The sequence below is a fragment of the Mesitornis unicolor genome, unplaced genomic scaffold (assembly GCF_000695765.1).
Source record: "Mesitornis unicolor isolate BGI_N332 unplaced genomic scaffold, ASM69576v1 scaffold32960, whole genome shotgun sequence".
Classification (NCBI taxonomy): Eukaryota; Metazoa; Chordata; class Aves; order Mesitornithiformes; family Mesitornithidae; genus Mesitornis; species Mesitornis unicolor.
Window position 1 is genome coordinate 15,739 of NW_010159764.1, and position 23,862 is coordinate 39,600.

The 23,862-nt window shown below is 41.3% G+C and overlaps 1 protein-coding gene across 1 annotated transcript in view; it reads right to left on the reverse strand.

The window, feature by feature from the left end:
• Nucleotides 1-2,621: 2,621 nt before the first annotated feature.
• PCNXL2 (pecanex-like 2 (Drosophila)) overlaps nt 2,622-23,862 on the reverse strand; it is a gene marked incomplete at its 5' end in the record, with an annotated part of 67,382 nt that continues 46,141 nt past the window's right edge. Inside the window, 8 exons of the mRNA XM_010187816.1 lie at nt 2,622-3,114; nt 5,089-5,537; nt 9,926-10,110; nt 11,142-11,416; nt 11,758-11,988; nt 13,206-13,350; nt 20,771-20,874; nt 22,902-23,135. Coding sequence (XP_010186118.1) covers nt 2,941-3,114; nt 5,089-5,537; nt 9,926-10,110; nt 11,142-11,416; nt 11,758-11,988; nt 13,206-13,350; nt 20,771-20,874; nt 22,902-23,135 — 1,797 coding nt within the window. The remainder of the gene's footprint in view (nt 3,115-5,088; nt 5,538-9,925; nt 10,111-11,141; nt 11,417-11,757; nt 11,989-13,205; nt 13,351-20,770; nt 20,875-22,901; nt 23,136-23,862) is intronic.

Genomic DNA, 23,862 nt, shown 5'->3' on the forward strand with positions numbered 1-23,862 from the left:
TGCTCTTGTGGGCTGAGTGCTTGATTTCCTCAAAGGATGCATTGGTCAGCCTGCTGATGGGACGGGAGCGTCACCGCTTTCTGGCTGTAGAAACAAGAAGGTTCTGGGCTGACTGAACGAGCATTGGGCAGGTTTCTGCCTTCATCCCCTGCAGAGTAAGTGGCCTCTGAAGCTCTGGAAAAATTATAGCACCTGAATCTTCCAAACTGACACAAAAGGGAACTGCATATAACAGGTACTTAGGTGTTGGTGGTGGGCATCCTTCATGCATCACAGCTGTGGTGAGATGTGTAATGTAGGCAAATTGTTCAGCCTGAGCAACTTCAGGGCCCAGTTTTAACAGCAATGCTATGCACTGTGAAACCTGTCATCAGTGCCACAGCTGACTTAAAAGTGACAAGAAGTGACAATGTCTCCCTTGTATTTGATAGGGTCTAAGCTGGGTCTAATCAATACAACCTTGTATCTAGTTCCAGGTTTTCTGTCTAACCATATCTGATTATTCTGGAGGATTGGCCCATATTTAAAAACACTGTGTACAGCAGTAGTCTTAATAGCGTCAGACTGTCTCCCAGATTATGGAGACATGTAACATCTGAGAGAGTTTGCTGTCATCCTGGAGCGATTTTATTTTAATTTTTTTTTTTGGTCTTAGTTACTTATATAATGGTCACTCTTGGGTTTTTTGCAACCCACCATGCTACCATAACACCTTTAAAGCTAAAGAAAAGCCGTGTAAGACATGGCCACTAAAAGAACTAACTTTTGAATCTTACCTTCACTCTTGCTCTGTCATGCTTGTGTGCTGTGCTTGGAGTTAGGCCATGCCTTTGCTGGTAGCCATCCTATGCAGCAGGAGGCTGGGCTTCATGACACACAGCTGTCCCCACGGAGTTGTCCTCCAGGGACCAGTGGCTTGAACTGAATCACAAAGTGAGGCAGCTGCATTTGCTTAGGGTCTAATACCAGAAAGCATGGAGATTAGGTAGAGTCTCTTATAGAAGATGAAGGTGGTGTTGCTAAGCAGGTCCAGCAGCTTCCTGCTGGAAGGATTTATGCAGCTGCTTCCCAGTTGGGTTTAGTATGCTTGAGTTGGATACATAGAATAATTTAGGTTGATTTGGACTGCTGCAGTTACTTATTTTTGATGGAAATTAATTCAAACTGGAATTCCGTTTTCTCTTCCACATCACACCTGGATGCTGAAAGAGACACCAAGTAGGGCCTAAACTGCCCTGATGACCATGTGTCTCAGGGGGCTGTACATTAATAGTCTGCTTTTGCCCTTGCAAACATGAGCAGAATTTTGTCTAGGTTGTGCTGAGCTTTATAAATAATCAATTCATCAAGATCCGAGGTGAAAGAACAGCAATAGATTTCTCAATTTCATAAGGCAGAAAGCAAGTGAAGACAATTCAGAATAAAAAAAAAAAAGAAAACCCAAAAACTGCTGCCACACAAAAGATACTTGGATCATTTTATTTTCACTAGGTGTTCATTTAGTTCTACTACTTGTAGTCTTAAGTGTGGCACAGTAGGAAGCTTAGAATGCAACTGTGTATTGCCTAACAGTAATGACACTTAGCTACAGCATCTCTTCTTAAATCTTTCTTGTTAATTGGGACAAGACAGCCTGGCTGCACATCATTGTGTTGAGAATTAGAAACAATCCATGTTAGTTACAGTAAAGAGGAACAGCAAGACACTGATAGCTGCATTTTTTTAATTAAAAAAAAAAAAAGAATGAGGAGAACACGCGCATGTGTGTTTAGATGTTATAGTAGAGGATTTGTTGTAGCCTTTTTGGCTTCCAAAATAGTCATGCATTCCTGTAAATCAGTGTTTCTCAAACTCTGTGAAGGCACAAGAGGCCTCCCTTTTTGCTTCATCTGTCTTTATGCAACTATTAAATTGGCAGCAACTCCATTTCTCTAGGGGACGGAAATCAGAAGGCTCAGTAATTACTGGCTACAAGTGTTTATGGACACTGAGCCTGCGTCCAGCAATTAAAGGCATTTAGCTGTTCCCTTCCTAATACAAACACTTCCAGACAATAATTATAGCCTGCTTTGCACTTTCCTGTCCTTAAGGAGGATTCCTGTGGGCCCTTTTGCAACTCCCAAGGGGGTCGTTGCCTGGAATTTGAGAAACACTACTGTAAACCAAACAGGAGCATGAGATAATACCTAAGAGCAGCCGTTTATGCAAAGCTGCTTTCTTTGCAAATAAGGTGCACCATATGCTTTGAAGGCTTTCCATGCACTGGATACTTTCTTTTCTCACACTTGATTTTTGTTAATGTGTGTAGCATGGCTTGTTCACACAATATTTCAGTATGGCTGCATGCAGTATATCGATCTGTGATACTATGTTGCTATTCAGAATTACCACCTGCATAACATGTTAAAGAAAAGCAAAAGATTTGCTGTTGGAAAAAGGAAATCAGATTTAGCTCTAATGTTACAGAACCTGTCGTACTCCCCTTTTATGTATTCATCGCTTCTGTTCAATGCTTTTGCTGTATGTTATATATCAAATGCCAATTAGTTTGCATGCAATCAGCTGTTTAGTTATGGCAGGAAAGAGATATCTTGTGTGCTTTTCACTGAGTTGTATTAATATTTCCCACCGTATTCATTTGTGACTCCAACCTTTCCAGAGGAAGGAACGTTAAACAGGTTGTATCCATTGCTCTGGGATTTACAAGAACCTGAGATGAAGTGGCACTGTGTGTTTTGTAGGACAACTTCCAACCCTACCCATGCCAAGGCCTTTAGCTGAAGAACACCTGCCTTGTAGTATTCTTGTGTAGAAGGTAGAAAAATAAACATTTGGAGGTTGCTTGTTACATTTGAAAGAACCTAAACCCAGGTGCAGCTCCCTGACCTAACTCTGTCTTTAACTCTAAGCAGCACGTGGCCCTTTTGCGAGGAATGCTCCTTACTGCTCCTCGGACAGGCTTTGCTGAGAAGTGGTGTCTTCCAGGGCCATATCTTCTTGGCTGGCCCTTCTGCATTCCAGGTTCTGACTGAGGAATATGGCATGGGCTGGACCTGCCTCTCGCCGCGGTCTGGGTTCTGTAGTGTCGGTGGCTTCACAGGTCTCAGTGACTTGCTGGAAAGAAGAAAGAAAGAAAGAAAGAGTCAGCTAGTTTGGGAAATTTGTAAGTAACGCTTCAGCTATTTTTTGAAGTGACAGGTGAAAAAAGTTAGTCATGTCATTCTGTGAAACTGCATGGGATTCTTAACATGCATTATTCACAAAGGATTTTGGAAGAGTTACTTGTCACACTTCGTGTAATGCATAAATTTGGAAAGAAAAGCAGACCAAGAGCTAGAGGTTTAGTACCACAGATGTACATGAATAGAGAGCTGTAAAATAATTTGGACTGAAAAGGACTTCTGGAGGTCATCCAGTCCAAACCACTGCTCCAAGCAGGGCTGACTCAGAAGTTAAATCAGGTTCCTCTGGGGCTTGCTTTATATACCAGATTTTAAATCCAGCTTACAAAGAAACCTTTTCACCAAAACTGGAATGCAATTACCAGTCTGAAAATGCTATGCGCAGTGTCACCCCACTGTAAGGAGTCCGGTAATGTAAAAGCTTTCTAGAACTGTGCTGGATACACTAAGACTACATTTAACCACGTAGCCTTAGTAGATCATCTAGGCTGTGAATGGTAGGCAGAGAGTGTCCCAGGAGAGGATTTCTCCCTGACAGCTCTAAGGATTAAGTGGATGGTCTTCTCCACTGAATACAGAGGCCACACCAACAATCTAGTGAGACTTCATGCCCAGTTTTTAGATGGCTTCAAGTTAGACGAGGTGGGTTGTACTATTAGTACTCAGGATTGCGGACTGGCTGAGTTCTTGCAAATTAGGCTATAAACTCTTGAGAGTTGGAATGGTGCCTTGTCATCTGATATGTTCAGCTGTACCTATAGAAATATTATTAATGCTCATTGGAGTAATAAAGCAGGATTGGACCCAGATGAATAACGTTCTGTTGAAGTTCACTGCCAAACTCCAGGGAACTATACCATACATGGTATTTCTGGGTTGAGAGCAAAGTACACACAGGCTAAGGAACTTTTTTCACTTGAGGTTTAGAGAATTCATTGAAAATTAGGGAAGTTACACACAGTTCAGAATTACAGTACCAGAAAAATGTTTTGCATTTTCCCTATGACAGTCTTCCCCTGTTGCAAGTTTGGTTTCCATCTTGATAGGCCCAATGTAAAAGTCTGCCTTAATTATGTTGCCACTCAATCTCTAGTTGCAGTTGCCCTTGATCTCTAGTCCATCTCCTCACGTTACTGCTCTGTAGTGCTGAGGTAAAAGTTTCAAAATTCAGGAATGCAATCGATGGCAACTGAAGTTAAATAAATATACTTAAGGAGACAATAAAACAGTAACACTATTATGTGCATTGAATTTTCCAGGGGAGATGGGAATAGAACTGGGAGCCTACTGAGAAGGGGGCTGGAAATTCTTTGAGTGAACTGTTCTGCTGTTAGAAAATGCTGCATCACAGGGCGTGCAGGTTTCCTTTGGGAGATACTGCCCCCAGACTTCCTTTGACCCTTCCAGCAACAAGGGTTTCAGGTCCCGGATTGAATTTCTGGTCAGAGGGAAGGACAGAGCAAGTGCACTGTTCAGTGGGAACCGTTCCTCTGCAAATAATTGTTCCCTTGTACAAATAATGCAGTCCTGCGTAAGCAAGCGAGGAAGGAGCTCTTTAGTCTGCTTATGAGGGTACTTATTACCTGGGCTGCAGAAAATGGAGACCTAAAGCCCTTGTCTGAATGAAAGGAACTGAGCTTTGCTCCAGTTTGCAATTTCAGGTGTGTGCTTAACAGCCAACCTGTCAATTACAAATACGTCACTCTCATATACACACTAACATTAAACAGTCTGATTTTCATTGTGATGCAGCAAAATTCACAACAAATACCAAAACCCTGACATTGTTTTGGAAAAGACTACTGTGAAGGAAGAAAACCAGCGGTGGTGAGGACAGTTCAAGAACCTGACAGGAGAGCAGTACAGTAGCTCGCACTTAGCACTGCTATTTTGGCTTCAGCCTTACCCGAGCTGCTTGAGTTGCTGCTCTAGCGGATGGACCCATGGCGATATTCATGCTGCTGGATGACTGGGTGTCACTGGTGTTACCTCCGTCTGCAGCTGAGAGCCCAGAAATCACCAAAGCACTTGAAAAACTCCTCTTGCCGAAGAGCAGGCTGAGAGTTGAGCTGGTGGAAGAGGCCAGGCTGGACCGGAGCATTGCTGCAGCTCGGTCCTGCACAGTCAGCTGGCCCGCAACAGGGGCGGCAGGGGACTGGGAGAACACAGATGTTGCCGAATTGTGGAATGACAGCTGACTACTAGAAAGCCTTTGGGCAATTTCATGGGCAGATGTAGATGTTTGGATGAAAGGCTGGCGGCTTTCTGCAATTGGTCCAGAGTGACTTGAAGCAGGGGGCCTTTGGTTTAAAGCGGTGTGTGCCTGGACAGACTGACTCCTGGGTTTTCTCCTGCCTTTAAAAGAAAGAGTAATGCGTTTAAATAACTAAGTGGCGTCCTGATGAACTCCATGCTATTGACAGTGTCCCCAATATTACTATTGGTTTTATCAGCATAAGAATCCCCAAAATAACAGAAATAACAAATTACTGAACCTATCAACGTTTCTGGTTTTTGGTCAGAATAGCTCTAGTGGTTCTGCACTGGGTCAAAAAGGAGGAAAATGGAAAGACATCCCAAGGAAAGCACTCTAATCACGGCTCACACCTAGTCTGTCGAGGACATTTTAACCTGCCCAGTGAATGCTTGAGCATGGCGTTGATATAACTCCACTCCCCTTTGACAACCACGCTAAAGTAGGGGATGCTTAATATCCACCTTAAAAGGCTTGGTATAATTAAATGCAAAAATAAAACCAAAAAACTGTGAGTTAAAACAATGGTGCATTAAAAAGAATTATTCCTGCATATGGGGAAAGAGAATTTTAGAAGTCAATCAAGTGGAAGACTACAGCATTCAAGCCATAAGACAGTTCTTAGGACTAATATTAAGCTACATCTGAGTTCCAAGGGTGATATTTGCAGTATATCACAGATGTGAACACCTCTAGTAAGGGTAGTCTACTGGAGGTCTGAATGAAATCTATATAAGGCTTTTGCCCCATTCTGTGAAGCATCTCAATGCAGCCACTGTTGGATGCAGAGTAGATGAACCATTCTGACATGCCTAACTTGATAGTTTCCTGTCCATATACACCCCCATTTTTAACCTTTATATCAACACCTTATGGTATTCAAACAAGTGATTTCTGTATGTATTATGCTTGCATATTTTAAAAGGCATAGAAAGAAAAATGATTTAATCAACTTGTTGGCCAGTGAACTCACCAGATACCTGCATGCACCCAGGCACCCTGCAAATGGGCACAGCTGGCTGGTACACACCACAGGCCCTGGAAGTTTATGGCTTCTGCAGACAGGCTCTAACCCAGGCTTTTACAGCAAGTACCCAGTCATACCAGTGCCTACTTGGCTTTTTTTTGCTTTGCAGGAAACTCCAGACATTAACACAAACTGGCATTTTGATTTCCAAGCTATAGCTGTGAGGTAGGGACTTGATGCCAGCAAATCTGTTGAGAGCCATCAACACAGAGTTCTGCTGGCAGGCATTTTCAGGTTGTTGGGAATTCTTTTTGCGTTGTTTTTTTCCCAGTACCCCAACTATGAAGGGGAGGGAAGCACTGAAACTCCTCCAGATACTGAAATTTTGCAGGCATAAAGGAATATGAATCTCACACTATCTTCTAGAAACATGACTGTTTGCTGAATTCATGAGCGTTCTAGTAACGCAAAATTTCATATCCAAACTATTTACATTATATAGCTGAAACATGCTGTTTTACCTACACAGACCTGCGTTCCAGAGGCTGATACCAATAGCTCCATTTTACAGATGCTGCAGTGAAGAGAATTTAGGTAACTTGGCACAGAGACAGATGGCAGAGCTGGGCCACAAGTGAACTGGAGCTCTTTAGCTGGACTAAAACCTAGTTGGTTTGGCAAGCACTGGACGCTTTCACACTCCACTTGCACTGTACCTTTAGTTCTATACTCCAAACAATAAAAAATAATAATTTCCCTAAGATGGCATGCAAAGCAGCATTCTGCCAGCGTCCTCTGCACTCCAGACACGATTGATAGGGAGGGCACGCACAACGATGAGGGCCAGGCTTGGCTGCCGCACTGGCAGCCTCCACTGGGATTCAGCTTCTTCAAACTCTGCGGTTTTGTTTAAGTGCTTTGGTTTCTACATCTGATGGTTATTTTAATATGTTCCCCTTTTAAATAAAAAGAACAAGCTAGAATTAAGAACAGAGGGGCCGCGGTGTGTTTGTGCAGGGGCTAACGTGGCCAAACATCTGTTTGGGATTTAAACTGCCAAGCTGACCCCTGTCCAAAAGTATTCTATATTCATCCCGAATGCAGTGGTTAGAGCATTGGACAGGAGACCACCCACAACTGCACATAAATAACTCTGTCCTTGAAAACACGTGGGAAACAAAGGCTGCTCTACAAACTGCATCATGAAATAAGGACACTTTAGAGGAGAACCGCACACGTTTCCAATGCTCCCAATTTTCATCGCACTTTTATATAGGGCTTTCATTGCATTTTGCAGACTCTTTGGTACCAGGCTGCAAAATGAAATATGAAATATGAAAACATTAAATGCACTTTATTCATAGATTATGAGTCTAGAAGGGATTGTTGTGATCATCTACTCAGCTGTGCTACAGAGCATAGGCCATAGAGCTTCCTGGAATCAATTCCTCTATGGTCTTACTAAATACAGCGATTATTTTTAAGAAATGCACCCAATATCTCCAGTCATGCAGAATCCATCTTAACCCTTAGTCACTTGTTTCACTGTTTTTTTAAAATCTCACTGTTAAAAACATGCACTTGATTTCAAATCTGAATTTATTTAGATACCGGGACACTTTGTTATATCCGAGTCTGCTTGAATCAACTGTCTGGTCACCATTTGTTGCCCAGGTAAATACTTACAGACTATGATCAAAGCATCTTTTCCAACACAGATTGTTTGAAAGCTCTTAATCTTTCATTACAGAATGTATTTCCCAGATCTTTGATCATTTTTTGACTCTTCTTTGAACTCCTTCCACATAAAAAAAATGTCCTTCTTAAATGAGGGCACTAGGACTGTGCGCAGTAGGCCAGCAGTGTCCTGAACCCAAGTCAGAGTGACAGCCACGCATTACCCAGGTCACCCTCTTCATTCTGCTTTTTTAAGAACAGGCATAGCATTCTTTCCCAGTCCTCTGGTACTGCCTTAGTGTCCTGATACTTACTGAAGATCAGAGCTTACTTTTTAACCAGTTCTCTTAAAAACCTTCTTGAATGATAATAATTTAATTTGCTTAATTAAGCAGATAGCTTTGATAGCCACTTTTTCATGTCCTTTGTAGCTGTTGGGATGGAACTACTTCATGATCAGATCATAGAAACAGACCATCTGCATTTCCCCCCAATACAGACCAGTCAATGCTTTTCTCATTTCTACCTTATTGGCCACTCTGCCTTTCTACGTAGTGAGGGATCGAGACACTGTTAGGATTTCTTTGCTTCTAATATTCTTTAAAAATAAACAACCTATTTTTGTCCCTAATGACACTAGCCAGAAATTTCTCCTGATTTCATTCTTTCTCTCTCTTATCAACAGTCTCTCAGGACTGGATACTAATTTGCATTTGCTATTTTCCACTTCCTTGCATTTGTTGTGCATTTCACCTCAAAGCCAGGTTGCTTTTCTTAACCTTCTCTCTTGATTGTGGTTTTCTGGGCACCCAGTACGTTCTCTTAAACAACTCAAAATTAACTTTCATTCTTGTATGACACGCTCAGGATCATTATTTTACAATTAAGTTTGCCATTTTGATTACTGCAGTGTCAAGTTATGAGTATGCACATGGGGATTCCTCTAGCACTAGACTCAATTACGAACAGCAGTTATTTTACTCTTACAACATGATTTATATTCAGGGCAAGATTTTCTCCAGTCCTGTCCATTATCTTTAATGATAGGTCAAAATGATCTAATGGGAAACAAACAAGTGCCGTACCCCTCTAATTCTCTGCTTTAATTTATACAGCAATACCACAACTTGTTGGAAGGTTTAGTTAATTGGCTTTACATTACAAGTCCTGATCCCACAGTGGTGGGTCTGACAGTGACCCACTGCCAAACTTAATGTATATTTCCAAAGTGAAGGCCAGTAGTTCTACCTTGTGAATATGACTGAAGTGCTTTTGAATCCATAATTTAATATGAGAAGGGCTCAGCTCTTAGTTGACCGAATGATTTGCAACATTTAAATTTCTCCTGGTAACTGCTGTATACATGCAAGAAGTTATTTCCTATCTGTTCGTACTCCACATGCACTGATGAACAGCCAAACCAATTCCTCAAATAAATCATTGTGGCCCTTCCAAGATAATTAAGATTTTTGCATACTTTCACTTCTGCTGTTCCCAGCCAACAAGAACCACAGATTCACTGTGGGCATCGTACATGGAGGCTTCCTCCCATATGCACTTCTCATTCTGGCATCGTGAGTGGCACCTCCTAGTCCAGAAGTCACACATAAAGGAGTCTGACAGTGGAACCTTTGGTGAATCACATCTGTCTTCTACCTTCCCAGGAAATACCTGGGGCAATATCAGGAAACCATCTCCTACATGTGCTTGGTGATTAGGAAAGACAAAAAGCTCTCTCCTTCTAAAATAAGTTTTCCACTGGACGTGAGCATGCCCCAAAGGCATCTGCCTGCACGGCACCTCAGGAGAAGACTAGCAAAAAAGCCAAGTAAATTGTGCAAATACCTGCACGCTGGTGGACCTCTTGAGACAAAGCTTGCAGCTGAGGGGTTCCATCTCTGGTAGGCTGCGAGCTGCTGCTCTGGCTTGAATTGCCTGTGGAGTTGCTGCTAGACGAAGACCCCCCTCCACTGTCCGCCTCTTCAACGTTACCTCTCTCGTGGTGAGCTGCATGGCAGTCCTTCCGCATCCTGTGTGTGGGAACACACATGTGCTCAGCCGTTCATTATGCATGAAAATTTGAGCCACCAATGTTACGTGCCCTCAAAATGTGTAACTGTACTCTCTCATACTGCTGCAAGTCTTCTGACATTTCATGAGATGACAAAGATGATGATGTGGTAAGCTTACTTGGAACAAAATTGTATATGACACAAATCTTTGTCTGTGTTAAGTGGCTTCGGAGCCTTCCAAGACCTTTGGACTCTCTATCTAATGTTACAGTGATCTCTAAAGATCAACTATTGCATGAGGTAACCAAGTAGCAAAGAAGAGGAATGGGCTGGAGGGAGCTCAGTGGGAACAAGCTGCGTGGTGGGAAACTAGCATGGTAAACCACTAATCTTGGCATTTTAGCACAGGTCTCAGCATGCAAGCTGTCTACCGTAGTCTCTTCATGGTCCCCTGCCTCTCCTCAGCCACAGTAGTGATAGGGCAGGTGGAGGGAATGAAACAAGAGTGAGTTATTGCTGCATGAAAAGTACATTCAGGAGTGAGAGGTGGAACGTGTCAGGTACTGATCATGGATACACAGGGGAAGTCGGGCCCTTTTGGTCAGTAGTAAGTACATTTTTAGATATGTTTCGGTCAAGAACAATAACCTGGGGATGATCATCTATGCTGCCAAAGCTTTGGAGCATAACCCACCATAACTCATCAACACATTTACTAATGTTCTGACATTTCACTGAGTTACAGAAAAGATACTCTTACTTACAAGGCTTAAACAGCAAAATTCCCTGGAATAAGGGAAATGTCTGTAGTGCTAAGTGGTTTGATAATGAGTCTTGTTGACATGTAGAAACCTTTGCTTAAAAGCCATGGATGAGTTAATGAATTTGCTCTCTGCACTATCTGTAGGGCTATTATGTTATATTTTGAGTTATTTGCAGTTAATATTTTACTCATAGGTAACAGTACAGAATTATTCTCTTATAACAGAAAATACAGTGGAGCTGAAACTGCAGAGTCTCTATCATCATAGCCAAAATTTAACGCCTACCTTAGCCATTTGGATCTGAACCATTTTGTAATGTTGTCCAAACTGACAGGTCCCCCCCAGATGTTCCTCAGTTGGCTGTGTGTCCCAAGGTACGAGGTGGTTAAAGGGGAAACGTACATTGGGTATCCCAGTGGCTGATCACACGAAGAATTAATTAAGTTCCGCAAGACCTGTTTATTGTTCTGGATGCTTCCTCTCTCTGGGTTGCGATTGCGTAAGAAAATCAGTTCCTGCTGCTGTCCGGCCCAGAGCCCTCTGACGCACTCCTTGTTGACCTGCAAGCAGGTTAAGAACATGTGGATCATGTGAAAACGTCTGCTACTTATGCAGAACTACACGATCCAGGCAGAACGGCAATGGCCGAGTGTGCAAACACCTCATGCCTTTGCACCAACAGGTTTTACAAACTTTTGCAGCTACTCCCTGGTAAAGCCTAGGATGTTATTTCAGATACAGAAATGTATGGGTGCAAAATGGAAGTCGACTGAAGAGAGCTCTTCTAGCCTCTAATCCCTACTCTGATAACTACAATCAACCTCTCCTTTTGATTACACAGAAACAGTATTAATTCTCACAGCCCTAAATTACTGCGATATTAAAAAGATGGTGTATGTACCTTGATAACCTTGAAGCTCAAGTAGCTTTTGTGGAGCATGATAACTTTATATTCATCTGCTCCTTCATCTACCACGTGTCTCAGGGTCAGCAGCTCCTCTCTGTTGGAGAGCACAGCGCTGCGCCAGGCTGGGTCTCCTTCGTGACAAATAACCACCTTTTCTTCAAAAGATTGAATTGCTTCATACAAAACTGCTGGGTCCTCATACTCATCTGGGCAGGTGAACTGGTCCTGGTAGTACAGGAAAAAGTATTGAACAGGTCAGGTATATTTGTGAAAACACAAAAACTATTAACAATAAAGAAAATCCTTGTTTTCAAACAGTTGCCAGCTGACCCCCGAAGTGACTTGCCATTTGATACTGTGTGTCTTTGGGGAGGTAGAGCAATTCATTTAACAGTAACACAGAAAGGTTTGATTTTTGTTCTGTTGTAACCTATTCTGATCTCTTTTCTACACTGGACAAAGACACTCGGAGAATGCCAACGTACCCACTTCCTTTTTTATAAAGTGGGAAACCATGGGAGACAGAGCTTTTGGGTAAGCCGGAGGAAGATCAGAATCACGTGGGGCATTCCACAGTTTTTGTGGAAATCCTTATTTTTATTCATGTAAAACCACCACCAAAAGCACAGCCTGGGAATCCATCAGCAGATACCACAATGCTGTGTTGCTACTTTAGCTGTCACGCAGCAGCATGGCCAGTGATAACATTCATAAAATTTTTGTGTCAAAATCTCGGATATTAATTCACAGCAGTTCCACTTCAGTTCCATTCAGAGCAATTACAAACGTCATGCACGATAAAAGCATATGATGCTAAATCATAGCATGCCAAAGCAAGAACAAAATCAACTCCAAGCTACACAAGGGTTGACCTGAAGAAATTGAAATTATTTCAGTGGAAATGTGACAGATTTTTACAACTGAAAACAGAATGGGGTCAGAAACAGCCTGATGTAATGAAACAAACAGCCGTGACACTGACCCTTCAAACCACTCTCCTCTCAGCTGTGTTTTTTAACACATGGAAGCGTTACGTCTATATCACCATTCAAGAAGGGACTGATGAATTAGCAATGAAATTAGTCTAATCAATGTATTTCTTTTCAGTCTAGAAACCATCTTCATAGTATCAAAACAAGTAAAACATGACATGACTGTCAGTTTTGTTTCACTGAAAAATGCAGGTTCAAGCTGTGCAATATCAATAGTTTCAAATGGGCAGCTAGGGAGTACAGAAAAGAAGATCAAGTGGATGCAAGAAAAAAAAAGGGAAGCTTTTCCATTTTGGTTAAGGAAGTTTCTCAGAATAAGGCATCAAGTACTCCACTTCCCTCTCATTTTATTGTTGTTTTTCTTTTAGACATTTTCCAAGGTTTTCTGTGTTTCCCCAAGAAAACAGATGCAGTAGTAAAAGTTAAAAAGTAAAATTAAAAAGACTCTACCTGGTGTAGCTTCAGAGACATTCGAATTGCCGGGGCAACCACCTTATGCAACAGATCCATGTCTGCAAAGACCCACTCGTCTTTTGCTGCTATCCGAAAGTCTCCTTTGAACAGTGCATGGAGCCCATAGAGAAAAGAGTCCAAGCTGTAAGAGAAAGGCAGCGGTCACTCCCTGAGGTCATTCCCATCTCACCAAGCCAGACCCCTGCCAGCCACCACCCTCTGGCCCAGGGTGAGCTCCTGTGGAGGGTGTAAAGCAGGGGTCGCTTCACATATTTCTAGTGAGAAACCATCCTGGGGGTAGGTGGTTTTCCATGGCCATGAAACGAGTGTGGCACCTGGAATGAAGGATGTCCTAAGGATGGGTGGCTGGGTTACCAGCTGCCTCAGGGCGCTGCCTCCTCTGTGGCTGTGCCAAAGACGCCAGGTCAAAGAGTGCCAGCTGCTCTGCAATCCCTGTGCAGGCAGCAGCAGTTGCCCCCTCATTTGAAAGTTTATTCACTCTATTTATTCAATTCTATGATTCATCGGTCCCGTGACTCTTAGCAGTTCTCCTTGCAAGGTAAAATTAAACAAAAATAAAAAGATAAAAATAAACCAGCTGTAAAAAATATTTTCAGCAAACCTGAGACTTCTGTCATGAAACTCAAACCCAGATGTGAACATTAAACCTACGAAGAATACTAAGTTTCAGGAACTGTTCAGCAAGCCGGGTGAGAGCATGAATCAAACAACAGGCATTTCACACTGGAACAATGAGCCCTAAAGCAAATATGCACTGGGTTACTTTTTTCTAATATAAAAAACTAGAGGTAAATAGTTCTGCCTGAATTTGGACAGTGGTTTGCCTGGACCTGAGATTTAAGCAAGAGGTAAAAGTACAAAATCAAGTTGTTATTAGCAAATGGCTGCACGAGGGCTTTGTGAAGGGAAACAAGCAGCCTTCAGCTCCAGTCTGCACCCCAAATCATGAGCTTCCCACGACACCACAGCCACTTGTCCAGCTTATACAGCAGGACTGCCGTCCTAATGCTGCACTAAAGAAGTGATCTTGAAGTTGAGGAATACAGAGCCATCTGTTAAGAACAGGCATCTCTTGCAAACCCACAGGACATGGTTTCATCTACCTGCCAAGATTTTACTCAGTCTTGCAACAGTTGTTTTTTTTCAGATTGCAAAGGCTCTGAGGAGAAGCTGCATTAAGATGTTAGCAGTTTTCATTACTGCCCAGGCTTTCTCCAGAGAATGCATCATCTTTCCACATAATTGCGCTTTCTTAATTATTTTAGGAAAAGAAAAAAAGAAAATCTTTTGAATTTTTTCTCTTCTCCAAGAGAGGGAGACTCCTTGGCCTGTGCTCAGCTCAGACACGCTCTAATTTCACCCTTGGTAGGTAGCCTGTTTTAGAAATTAAAATTGAAAGATCTATATGTTGTTACCAGAAAAACAGCAGGATACCGACTTTCTTTGTGAAAGCACCATGTAATACAAATCAACTAATCAGTGGGACCAAGGCCAGTCAGGAAGGCAGGGCTGCTGTCACTGCTGGGAGCATGAGGAGTATGGGGAGGCTTATGTGAATTCTTGACTGATTTGCATTTATTAGTACTAAGTTACAGATGAAAACATGCCTGTGTAAGGCAGGCACTTACACTCAGATCTTCAAAACATTCACACACTGATTTCCATGGGAGTTATGATGTGTCTTCAAGGACCAAGTCTTGATCTCCACTGACTTTCAATCATCTCCACAATTTAGAGAAGTATAATATACCAAAATCCTGCTTAATAGCTAGAAAAGCTCTAGAATAAACCAGTTAGGGCAAAACAAAAAAAAAGGTGGGTGCAGCCAGTGTGGTGAAATATGTGACTAACATCTCCTTTGACAAGGCTAGAAATCAGGAAGGGTCCTTTCACTCACCCACCACTAGACAACATCCAGCATACACATCTGAATCCTTGCCTGGAAAAAAAAATGCTTCTGTATCTAAATATTCTTCCCAGGATGAAACTGAAAACAGTTCCCTGAACTCTGCACCTAATGACAGTCTGCAGTGTAGTTTTTCTCCACATAACACCCTGTGTATTTGCTCTGAAAAGTTGGCTGGGAGGAAGGGAGGAGGAAGCAGAAGAGAGAACTGTTTTTTACATCATTAGAGGCTCTCAGAGCCAAATATGAACACCAGACCAAAGAGTTTGCATTCCCATCGAAGTGTCTTATAGCCATCAGCATGGGCTAAACGGGCTGCTGTGAACACCAGGATCTGCTGAAAGCAAGGCCAGGGCTAGGACAGCTCTGCAAACTGCAGCTGAGCGTCAGCAGAGGGAGCGAAGGGAAGCATGTACAGCTCTTGCTGTGCTTCGGTAAGGAAGACTCATCCATTTCTCATCCCTCTGCATAATAAGCTCTCTAACCAGCATTTTTAAGAACAAATATGACTGCTACAAGGAGCAAAGCAGCGGTGGCAGTAGCTGTGAGAAGCTGAGTGTCAATTATTTTATATATTGTGTTTTCCACCAGAGAGGTCTGGAGGAGATTGCTGTATTCACAAAACCATGGACATCTTTTATTCTCCTGCCAATTGTAATGAGGCTTTTGGGTACATTCTGCCTGTAATGTGACACTATCTCAAGCCATTACTTCTGTAACACGCAGCCCTTAATGCACATAAGATACAGCTCTTGTTATTCTTCCCATTGTTACACTCTCTCCTGAAGCCTCTAATGAGACTACAAGGAAGCTGCGAAGCCAATGACTTTGATCTCAGACCTGACTCAAGGTTGTTGCTGCTTTTCTGGCCCAGTTTTAACACACCTCAATTAGTAATCTGCTGTAGTTGCAGGCTCATTTGAAATATTTTAGAAACTAGTTAAGGTAAATTCACATGCCAAAGGAACGACGCTAATCAGGAAGAGACATAACAACTGTTTCTGGCGACATTCCTAACCCTCTGAGCTAAGAACCTGAAAAGCTGCTGTCACAACTGCAAGCTATTTTAGAACAAGACTAGTAGGTGTGTGGGAACCACCAGCCCCTCAAATGTGCAGAAAGGAGGGGATTAAGTAGCACCACAAATACCAGAGGGAGGGCAACAGAGCCAAAGCAAACACTCCCTCCTACTTCACCCCTTATGTTGCTCCAACAGCTGAAACGAAAAGAATTTGATCCAAGCCTGAAAACAGGATGGATGAAGACTAATGAGCTGGTGAATATATCTGTGTGTACTTTACACACCAAAACCCAGCCTCTGTCTGCAGTTTGTAGACCTTTTCCAATGTTAACTGTAGATTTATTTAAGGAATAAAGCAGCATGCATGCCTGTGAGCTGGTAATGACCTGAATGTCGTAGCTCACCTGAGTAAAATATTTTCATTAGCAGCCATTCTAAATTTGCTATTTAAGATGACAGTGGTTGTGACCTAAGACTCAAACTTTTCTCCCCTGCTTCTGCTCTGGCAGACATAAAGCTGCACAAGTCTGCTTAAGCTCCCACTGTGGCACTGTGACCCATGCCCTCCGCCTCCTTCCCCTCAGATGTTGGACAGTGCAATGTGGTGCCCAGGAGGGAAGGGGCAAGTGCGGACAGTGAGATGGGACCTGAGCATCCAGGCTTGGTAGTGTTGGAAGGATCTGATGAGAGTTGCTTTAAGAGTTAAAGTTTTTCCAGATTTGAAATGTATACTAAACATTTATTTGCTAGTAGGACTAGTGGCTAAATAGGATTATTAAGTAATTTTTTACAATTGCACACCTAAACATATCACTCATATTTGAGTAAATGAATGGTAATGTGGTGTCATTCTTCAAATTGCATTTTGTGCAGGATGCCTCCTAATGGTAGTTTAGAAGAGCAAGTGATTTGCATAGCAATGTTCTGCCTTCTTAATGAATGCATTTATTGTGTAATCTAGTGTTAATGTTGGGTCTCTACTGACATTTACATGAACAGGTACACTGAATAATTATTTACATACATTAAATAAGAGCATTTAAAATCTCGGTTTACACAGTGACATTTACTGATTAATAGATTAGACAAAATCATGTGTAAATGAGTGCAAATTGATAGTTTACATACACAATGCAAACTCGAATCTTAATTCTGTAGTGCATGGCTCAGTGTAACATTGCCTTTGCATTGCTATTCCTGCGCAGCAGTTGGATGGTTGTCACTTCTCTACACGCAGCAAGGGCTAGACTTAGTCCAGAGAGTTTCCTACTACTGCACAGTTACCCCTGAAAACAGAACATGGACCACAGATTCTTGGCCAGTTTGCTCACATTGGATGTATCTGAAACACTTAGAAATAAGCGTGAGGAGGAGAAGACTACAATGCCTATCTGGCCATTACATCTCAAACTCATCACGAACCCTCTAGCAATGTTGTACACAAGATTCTTCACAGCCAGAATGAACAGGAAGTCCTGAGATGAAGGTTAGGGTAACTTCTCAGTGCCTACCAGAGTAACCTGAATAATCTTGTTTTAGTAGTCCAGCATTTGAGTGTGACATGCACAGAGCTGGCTGTGGGGTTGCGTGTTCTGACACTATTTCTGCAGAAAACTAAAACCCTCTTCAGCAACAGTAGGCTTCCAAAGGTCCCCAAAATATCACGACACCTTTTCAAGGGAAAGGACTGTGAAGCATCACCCAAGGAATAATTCCTTCAGCTTCTGAGGACCTTAAGTACTTCTCCCCCATCTGACTGAACCTGCAACACCCTGAGGGCTGGGTGGGAGGACCAGGAGTAATGGTCCAAATCACCCTCAGTAAGACTTGACATATCTCCATCAAACACAGAGCGAGGATAGGGAGACCTGCCTTCAGTGCCTAAAATTAATCCTTGGGAACATCTTCTGGCCTCAGCAGCATTGCATGAGTTGGACAAAGTCTCCTTCCCACTGGTGTGCCATATAATTGTATTTCTGTGGGAGTCTTGCTGATGCATTGCTTCTTTGTGTTTAAGTGAGCTGTGAAGATCTGTGTGAAGCAGCAAACATGGTAAGTATGGTACAAACTGCCCTCTGTGCTGAAGTGAATGTATTTGGGGGATTTTTGTTGATCAAGGTCTTGATGTCAGAGGATAGTGTACCCACCTTGCTACTTAGTTAACAATTTCTACTAAAATGTCTTTGTCAATTAAAATAAATTTATATATTAAGACAAGAATAAACATATTTCACCAAGGTGAAGTAATGCTTTGTAGCTGTAGCAATTTATAACTTGAATTGTGCTGCTCAGATTTCCTTTCTTTCCCCAAAATCTTTCTGACAGTTGAACTGTATTAAAGGTAATTTAACCAGGTGGGTAAGTGACACAGTTTCTCCACAGTGAAACTTTTCTAGGGAAAGCTTTAGTGAAGTAGCACTGAAAAGATACTGACAGAAGCTTCCACTTAATCCCTTTTGTGCCACAAAATACATTTTAAAAGTACAATGATTCAATACTGCCCTGGAGCACTTGCTTAATAAAAAGAAAACTAGGACTTAATTAAAGATATAGGATTATATAGAGTAGATTCAGAAAAACAGACATAGAGCTGTGTATTGCATATGACTACCACATTTTTTGCCTTTCTACAGACCTTGTCTCCCCATGAAAAGTATTTTTAAGTATGGAGTGTCCACTCACCAAAAAGGAGGAGCTAATCTGGTTCATTAGTAATTTTCCAGATTTTAAAAAGACACGGTGTAGTTGACTCCTGCACTTATTATTACAATCTTTACAGAAGACTTCGCAAGTAATTATCCTGAACATGCGTATTTTGCATGTTAAGCTTTAGAAAGCCTCTGATAATATTATCTCTTTGCATTAGCTACTAACCATGTAAGCCAATACAAAGAGGTGACATTGTTATTGTATCTGTGCTTTTGCCAAAACATTGTACTGACGATCTTAAGATCCGGTGGAAAGTACATCCAATGTGATGACAGCTTTAGGAAGCTTTTGTGATATTTTTAGATGCACTTCTAATATCGCTGTGACATATCAATTGCAGGCCCAGATCAAAATCACTTTAATCTTTTCTCAGAAAAAAACCCAAACATAAACACATATCAACTTTTCTATCATGTCTCCAGACTCTAAAATTTGGATCGTCAAAAAATAGGGCAATTTTAGAAATATGAGTGACTTACTGAACAACACACTAATTATTTGAGTTCATAGAAATGAAGGGAGAGGAAACTCAACCCAGAAAAAAAATGATTACAAGAAGGGAATGTGCAAAGACTGGTAGAAAAGAGATTACAAAGGCCACTTTAGAAAGCAGAAAGAATCAGCACACCAAGAAATAAGCTGTGTGGGCCACAAACATTTGCGTGACAGCCTGAGAGAGGAAGACATAAAACCAAACGTTACAAACATCTCAACAGATAACAAAGCTAGAATGAATATTTAAAAGGACTGTTTTATCTTACAACACAAAATGCATTCAAAAGCACACTTGCTGTCTTTGTTTGCTTGTTAGTAAGACAAATCCTCTCTAAGGAGCGCGCTGATGGAGGGCTAGAGAGCTTTGCTCACAGTTTTGTGCCAGTACAGCAAGGTCACTTAGAAACTGTATTTACTCAGCTTCTCTACTGTTACTAAACTCCTGTGAACACAGTGAGTTCAAATACATCTAATGAAAAATCTAAAATTAGGTGAGAAGTTAGGCTATATTAAAATAAAGATTATTTAATTAATGAAATGCTTTATCAATAGAACAGTGTAAACGGTACTTTATAAAACCCAAACAACTCAGAACTCCCAGTGAAAAGGGAAGAATTCCTAATAAAAATGTAAGAAATGTGTAAGCATATTCAGAAACAATCTCAACCAAGCCTGTTTTAATTAACCAGACTTTCTAGGAAGAAGTGTTTTGAATGAATGAACGAATGAGTAAGGTAGACTGAGGACAGACAAAGCTGCGGTCTCAAGAGATGCGAGGTTCTCGTTCCTCAGTTGCCAGAATAAAGTGGCACAATGAAGAGGAATACAGCCCTGAGGGATGCAGAACCCTTATGGATTTATTATTATTTAGTTAACTAGATATCTGATGACCGAGCAGTTTCTTCCTCTTCTGGAGGAAGCCAGCATTCCAGCAGCAAGGCCAGGTGTGAGTGAACACAGTATCCCTTCTTTCAATGCAAAATCCTGAAAGGAGGTTGTAGAGAGGTGGGTGTTGGTCTCTTCTTTCCTGTAACTAATTAAAGGAAAAGAGGAAATGGCCTCAAGTTGCGCCAGTGGAGATTTAGATTGGATATTAGGAAAAACTTCTTTACTGAAAGAGTAGTCAGGCACTGGAACAGACTGCTCAGTGAGGTGGTGGAGTCACCATCCCTGGAGGTGTTCAAGAAGCGTGTGGATATGGCACTTCAGGACATGGTTTTGTGGGTATGGTGGTGTTGGGTTGACGGTTGGACTTGATGATCTTAGAGGTCTCTTCCAACCTTAATGACTCTGTGGTTTTATGGAGGAGAGAGACTTCACCTTGATCTAATCTTCTGGTGAAATTCTACATGAAGTGGAAAAAGACAGGTCTTTGCCTTAGTATGACAAAAAAGGATTCCTAAAACCTACCTGATAGCCATGTTGTGAGCTGCAGTTCCCAAAGCTCTTCGACCCAGTATGCACAAGGCAAAGGAAAGCGTCACTAGAGGAGAATCCTCATCACTGTCCAGGTGCTACAAAGTTTTAAGAACAGCATGTTATTCTAAATGCAAATACCATCTGTATATCAATGGTAACATTCATAAAATTTACATGTAGCCGGACCTACACACAAAAGCACTCTTTGCAATGAAACAAAACAAGAAGGAAGATCATCGCCATCAGAGGCTTTCTGCAAAAGGCAAGCTTGTTTTGCCCACTGGCAAACGGAACTTTTCAATCTCAGGTGCTGAGATCCTAAGGGGGAGAAGTTTTGGTGGTGGAGGGTTTTTTTTGGTTGTTGGTTCTTCTGGTTTTTTTTTTGTTTTTTTATATCTGACATTCTAAACCAGAGCAGAATCCTTATTGCTGGGAGACACTGCAACTGGAGGCAGCCAAACCCCTTTTCATGAGACAGTGCCTATGAAACCTCAACACAGATTCCAGAAGATCAATCTATTCAGAAAAATTTAGAGACATTTCTTTACTGAAATTTTTGCAAAGAAAACTTTGCTATCAAGTTGGAGGAAAAAACGAAAAAAACCCCTCATGAATGTAAATCTTTAGGAGGATACAGATTACTGTTTTAGTCCATGCAACAAGTGATTTCTCATAGCTTTCTTTGACTTTAAAACTGAATCCAATTATAATGGAGAATGTAGTTCCTCCTATAAAACAAATTGATTTTCAGGGCTATGTGAACAGTGAAGCTTTTTTTAGCATCTCATCTCCTACATGAACTTTACCCCTATATAGTCAGTGAATTACAAAAACAGCTAAAAGAAAAAGATGTAAAAAATATATCAATATGTGTGCAGGAGCACATCAGTGTAGGCATTTGTTTGCCCCTTTTGAGTCTAGCTGGTAAGTTTCAAGTCTGTTGGGCATTTCTAACTCTATTATTCTATTTTAAAGTCTCAGCCACATAAGTGAAAAAAGCAGCACTTAACGGCGGCTTTCCCTGCACCGTGCAATTCTTTGTGTCAGAACTTGGGAGCTGAGACAAGGAGTTGGGAAAGAAGAGAGATGAAATATTCCCAGTAGGAGGAGATGGTGGGGAAGGATCAGAGGACAATTCAGTGAAACCAGTATCAATGTAATGATACGCAGAGGAACTGATGGGATGATATTCAGGGTTAGAGACATAAGGAGGAACCAAAGAGGAGAAGAAACATTAAGATTCAGTGCTGTTATTGCAGCTAAGGTCAGTGGTAGCAAATGGGATGTGCACTTGCTGACCCTGAATAAATAATACACAAATAATAGCACATGGTGGCCAGGAAAGATAAACTTCTCATTTTTTTGCCATTATCAGCAATAATCAGAAAATGAAATCAACGAAATATGCTTGTTTGAAACTGTAGTCTCCCTCTGGGTTATTCTGAGTATTCCACAGAAAACAGAAGTGCATTCCTGACAAATGATTGCTGACCATCAGTAATCTTAGTGGCTTAGAGCATGTGAATGTGGAGCTGTAAACCTGCCCTTGACCTCCTAGAGCTGCGAGGTAATTTCACATGGTTTTGTGGCATGGTTCATGTTTGAATCTCAGAGCTCTCAGAGGTGACCTATCTTAGCAGAGAATTTGTTATGCACTTCCCTACCATTTGAAGACTTTACCCAAACATAGGCAAATGTTTGGAAAGGGTACACAAACATCACCAATGTTTGGCAAATGTTCCCAAACACTGGCAGCACTGAAAGAATGAATGATGGGATTTCCTGAGCAGAGACTGCTCCAGCATCACTTCTGTGAACACTTATTATTTCCATGCTTTTTAGAGATGATAACATTAATGGTGTAGAAAATGTGCAGTATAAGGAATTGGTTCTGTATTTAGAGACTAACCCTCCTTATAACTCACTTTTTGCACAAGAGTAGAACCCAGAATAACTTTTTTTCCATTCCACAAAACATATTTTTCCTTTTATGTTAAATCTGACAGCTTAAATGAAATAAATGTTATTGTATTAATCCTGTGCAAGCAAAAGAGATGCATCATTCAAATCCTATCCCAAGAATTAAAATTACTACTACTACTAAAAAAAAATGCAAGCTTACCTCTGCCCTTTTCCTAGCACAGAACTGAATCCAGTCCAGATAAACACTGCAGAAACTGGCTCTAGTTATTCCTTGGAGACACGGAACATAATCTTCGTCTATGTTAATGTTAAACATTGCAAGGTCACGTTCAATATAATGCCACTTTGCATAAGGCTGCAGTATCTTTTGGATAGATTCATCTTTTATCCAGTCAAGGATTTTGGAAGAACTTGCTGTAAAGTATATTATACTCTGTTGACAAAATGCACAAACGTTAGTCACTTTATCTCTGATTAAAGCAGATATATTTTACACAGAAGAGAATAAATCAAATAGGGCCACACTGCCTACCCATAATGGTACACATTTTTCCTATTTTTTTTACTGCTTGGCATCATTGCTTCACAAAACTGTTCAAGTTAGAAATACTATAATAATTCATATCTAAACAGCAGGCAACAGAAAAAGAAGTCATACTTTTAATACCCTTCTCCCTTATATGAAAATTAATACAAAAAATAGACTACGATAAGAACACACAGTTCCAGCATTCAAACATGTTAATTACTGGATATTGGTGGGGTTCTAGAGTCTATCACCAAGAAGGTGGTATTGGTAAAAGTTCAGGCATATTTTGAAAAAGCGGTACTAGATAGTCACATGTGTAAAATAGGACCCTTTATCCTCCATGGACTTCCTGTTTTCTGGGGGGTGAAGGTTTACTAATTCTTTAACAAAAAATTCCACCATGATTTAACCTCAAAGGTGACACTTGACAAGTGGGTACACCACAAGGCCGACAATCCCCATTTTAATTGCTGTTTTCTCTCCGTCTTTAGTAGCATGACTATTTTTGTTATTTGATGGTGAGGCCAGTAAAGAATAACGGATTATTTCTTACATGTTGGATTAAAAATCTGATACCTGATGCAACTGAGTTTGCATTTAAAGCTCTGAAGGAGGAGCAGAATTCAGCAGG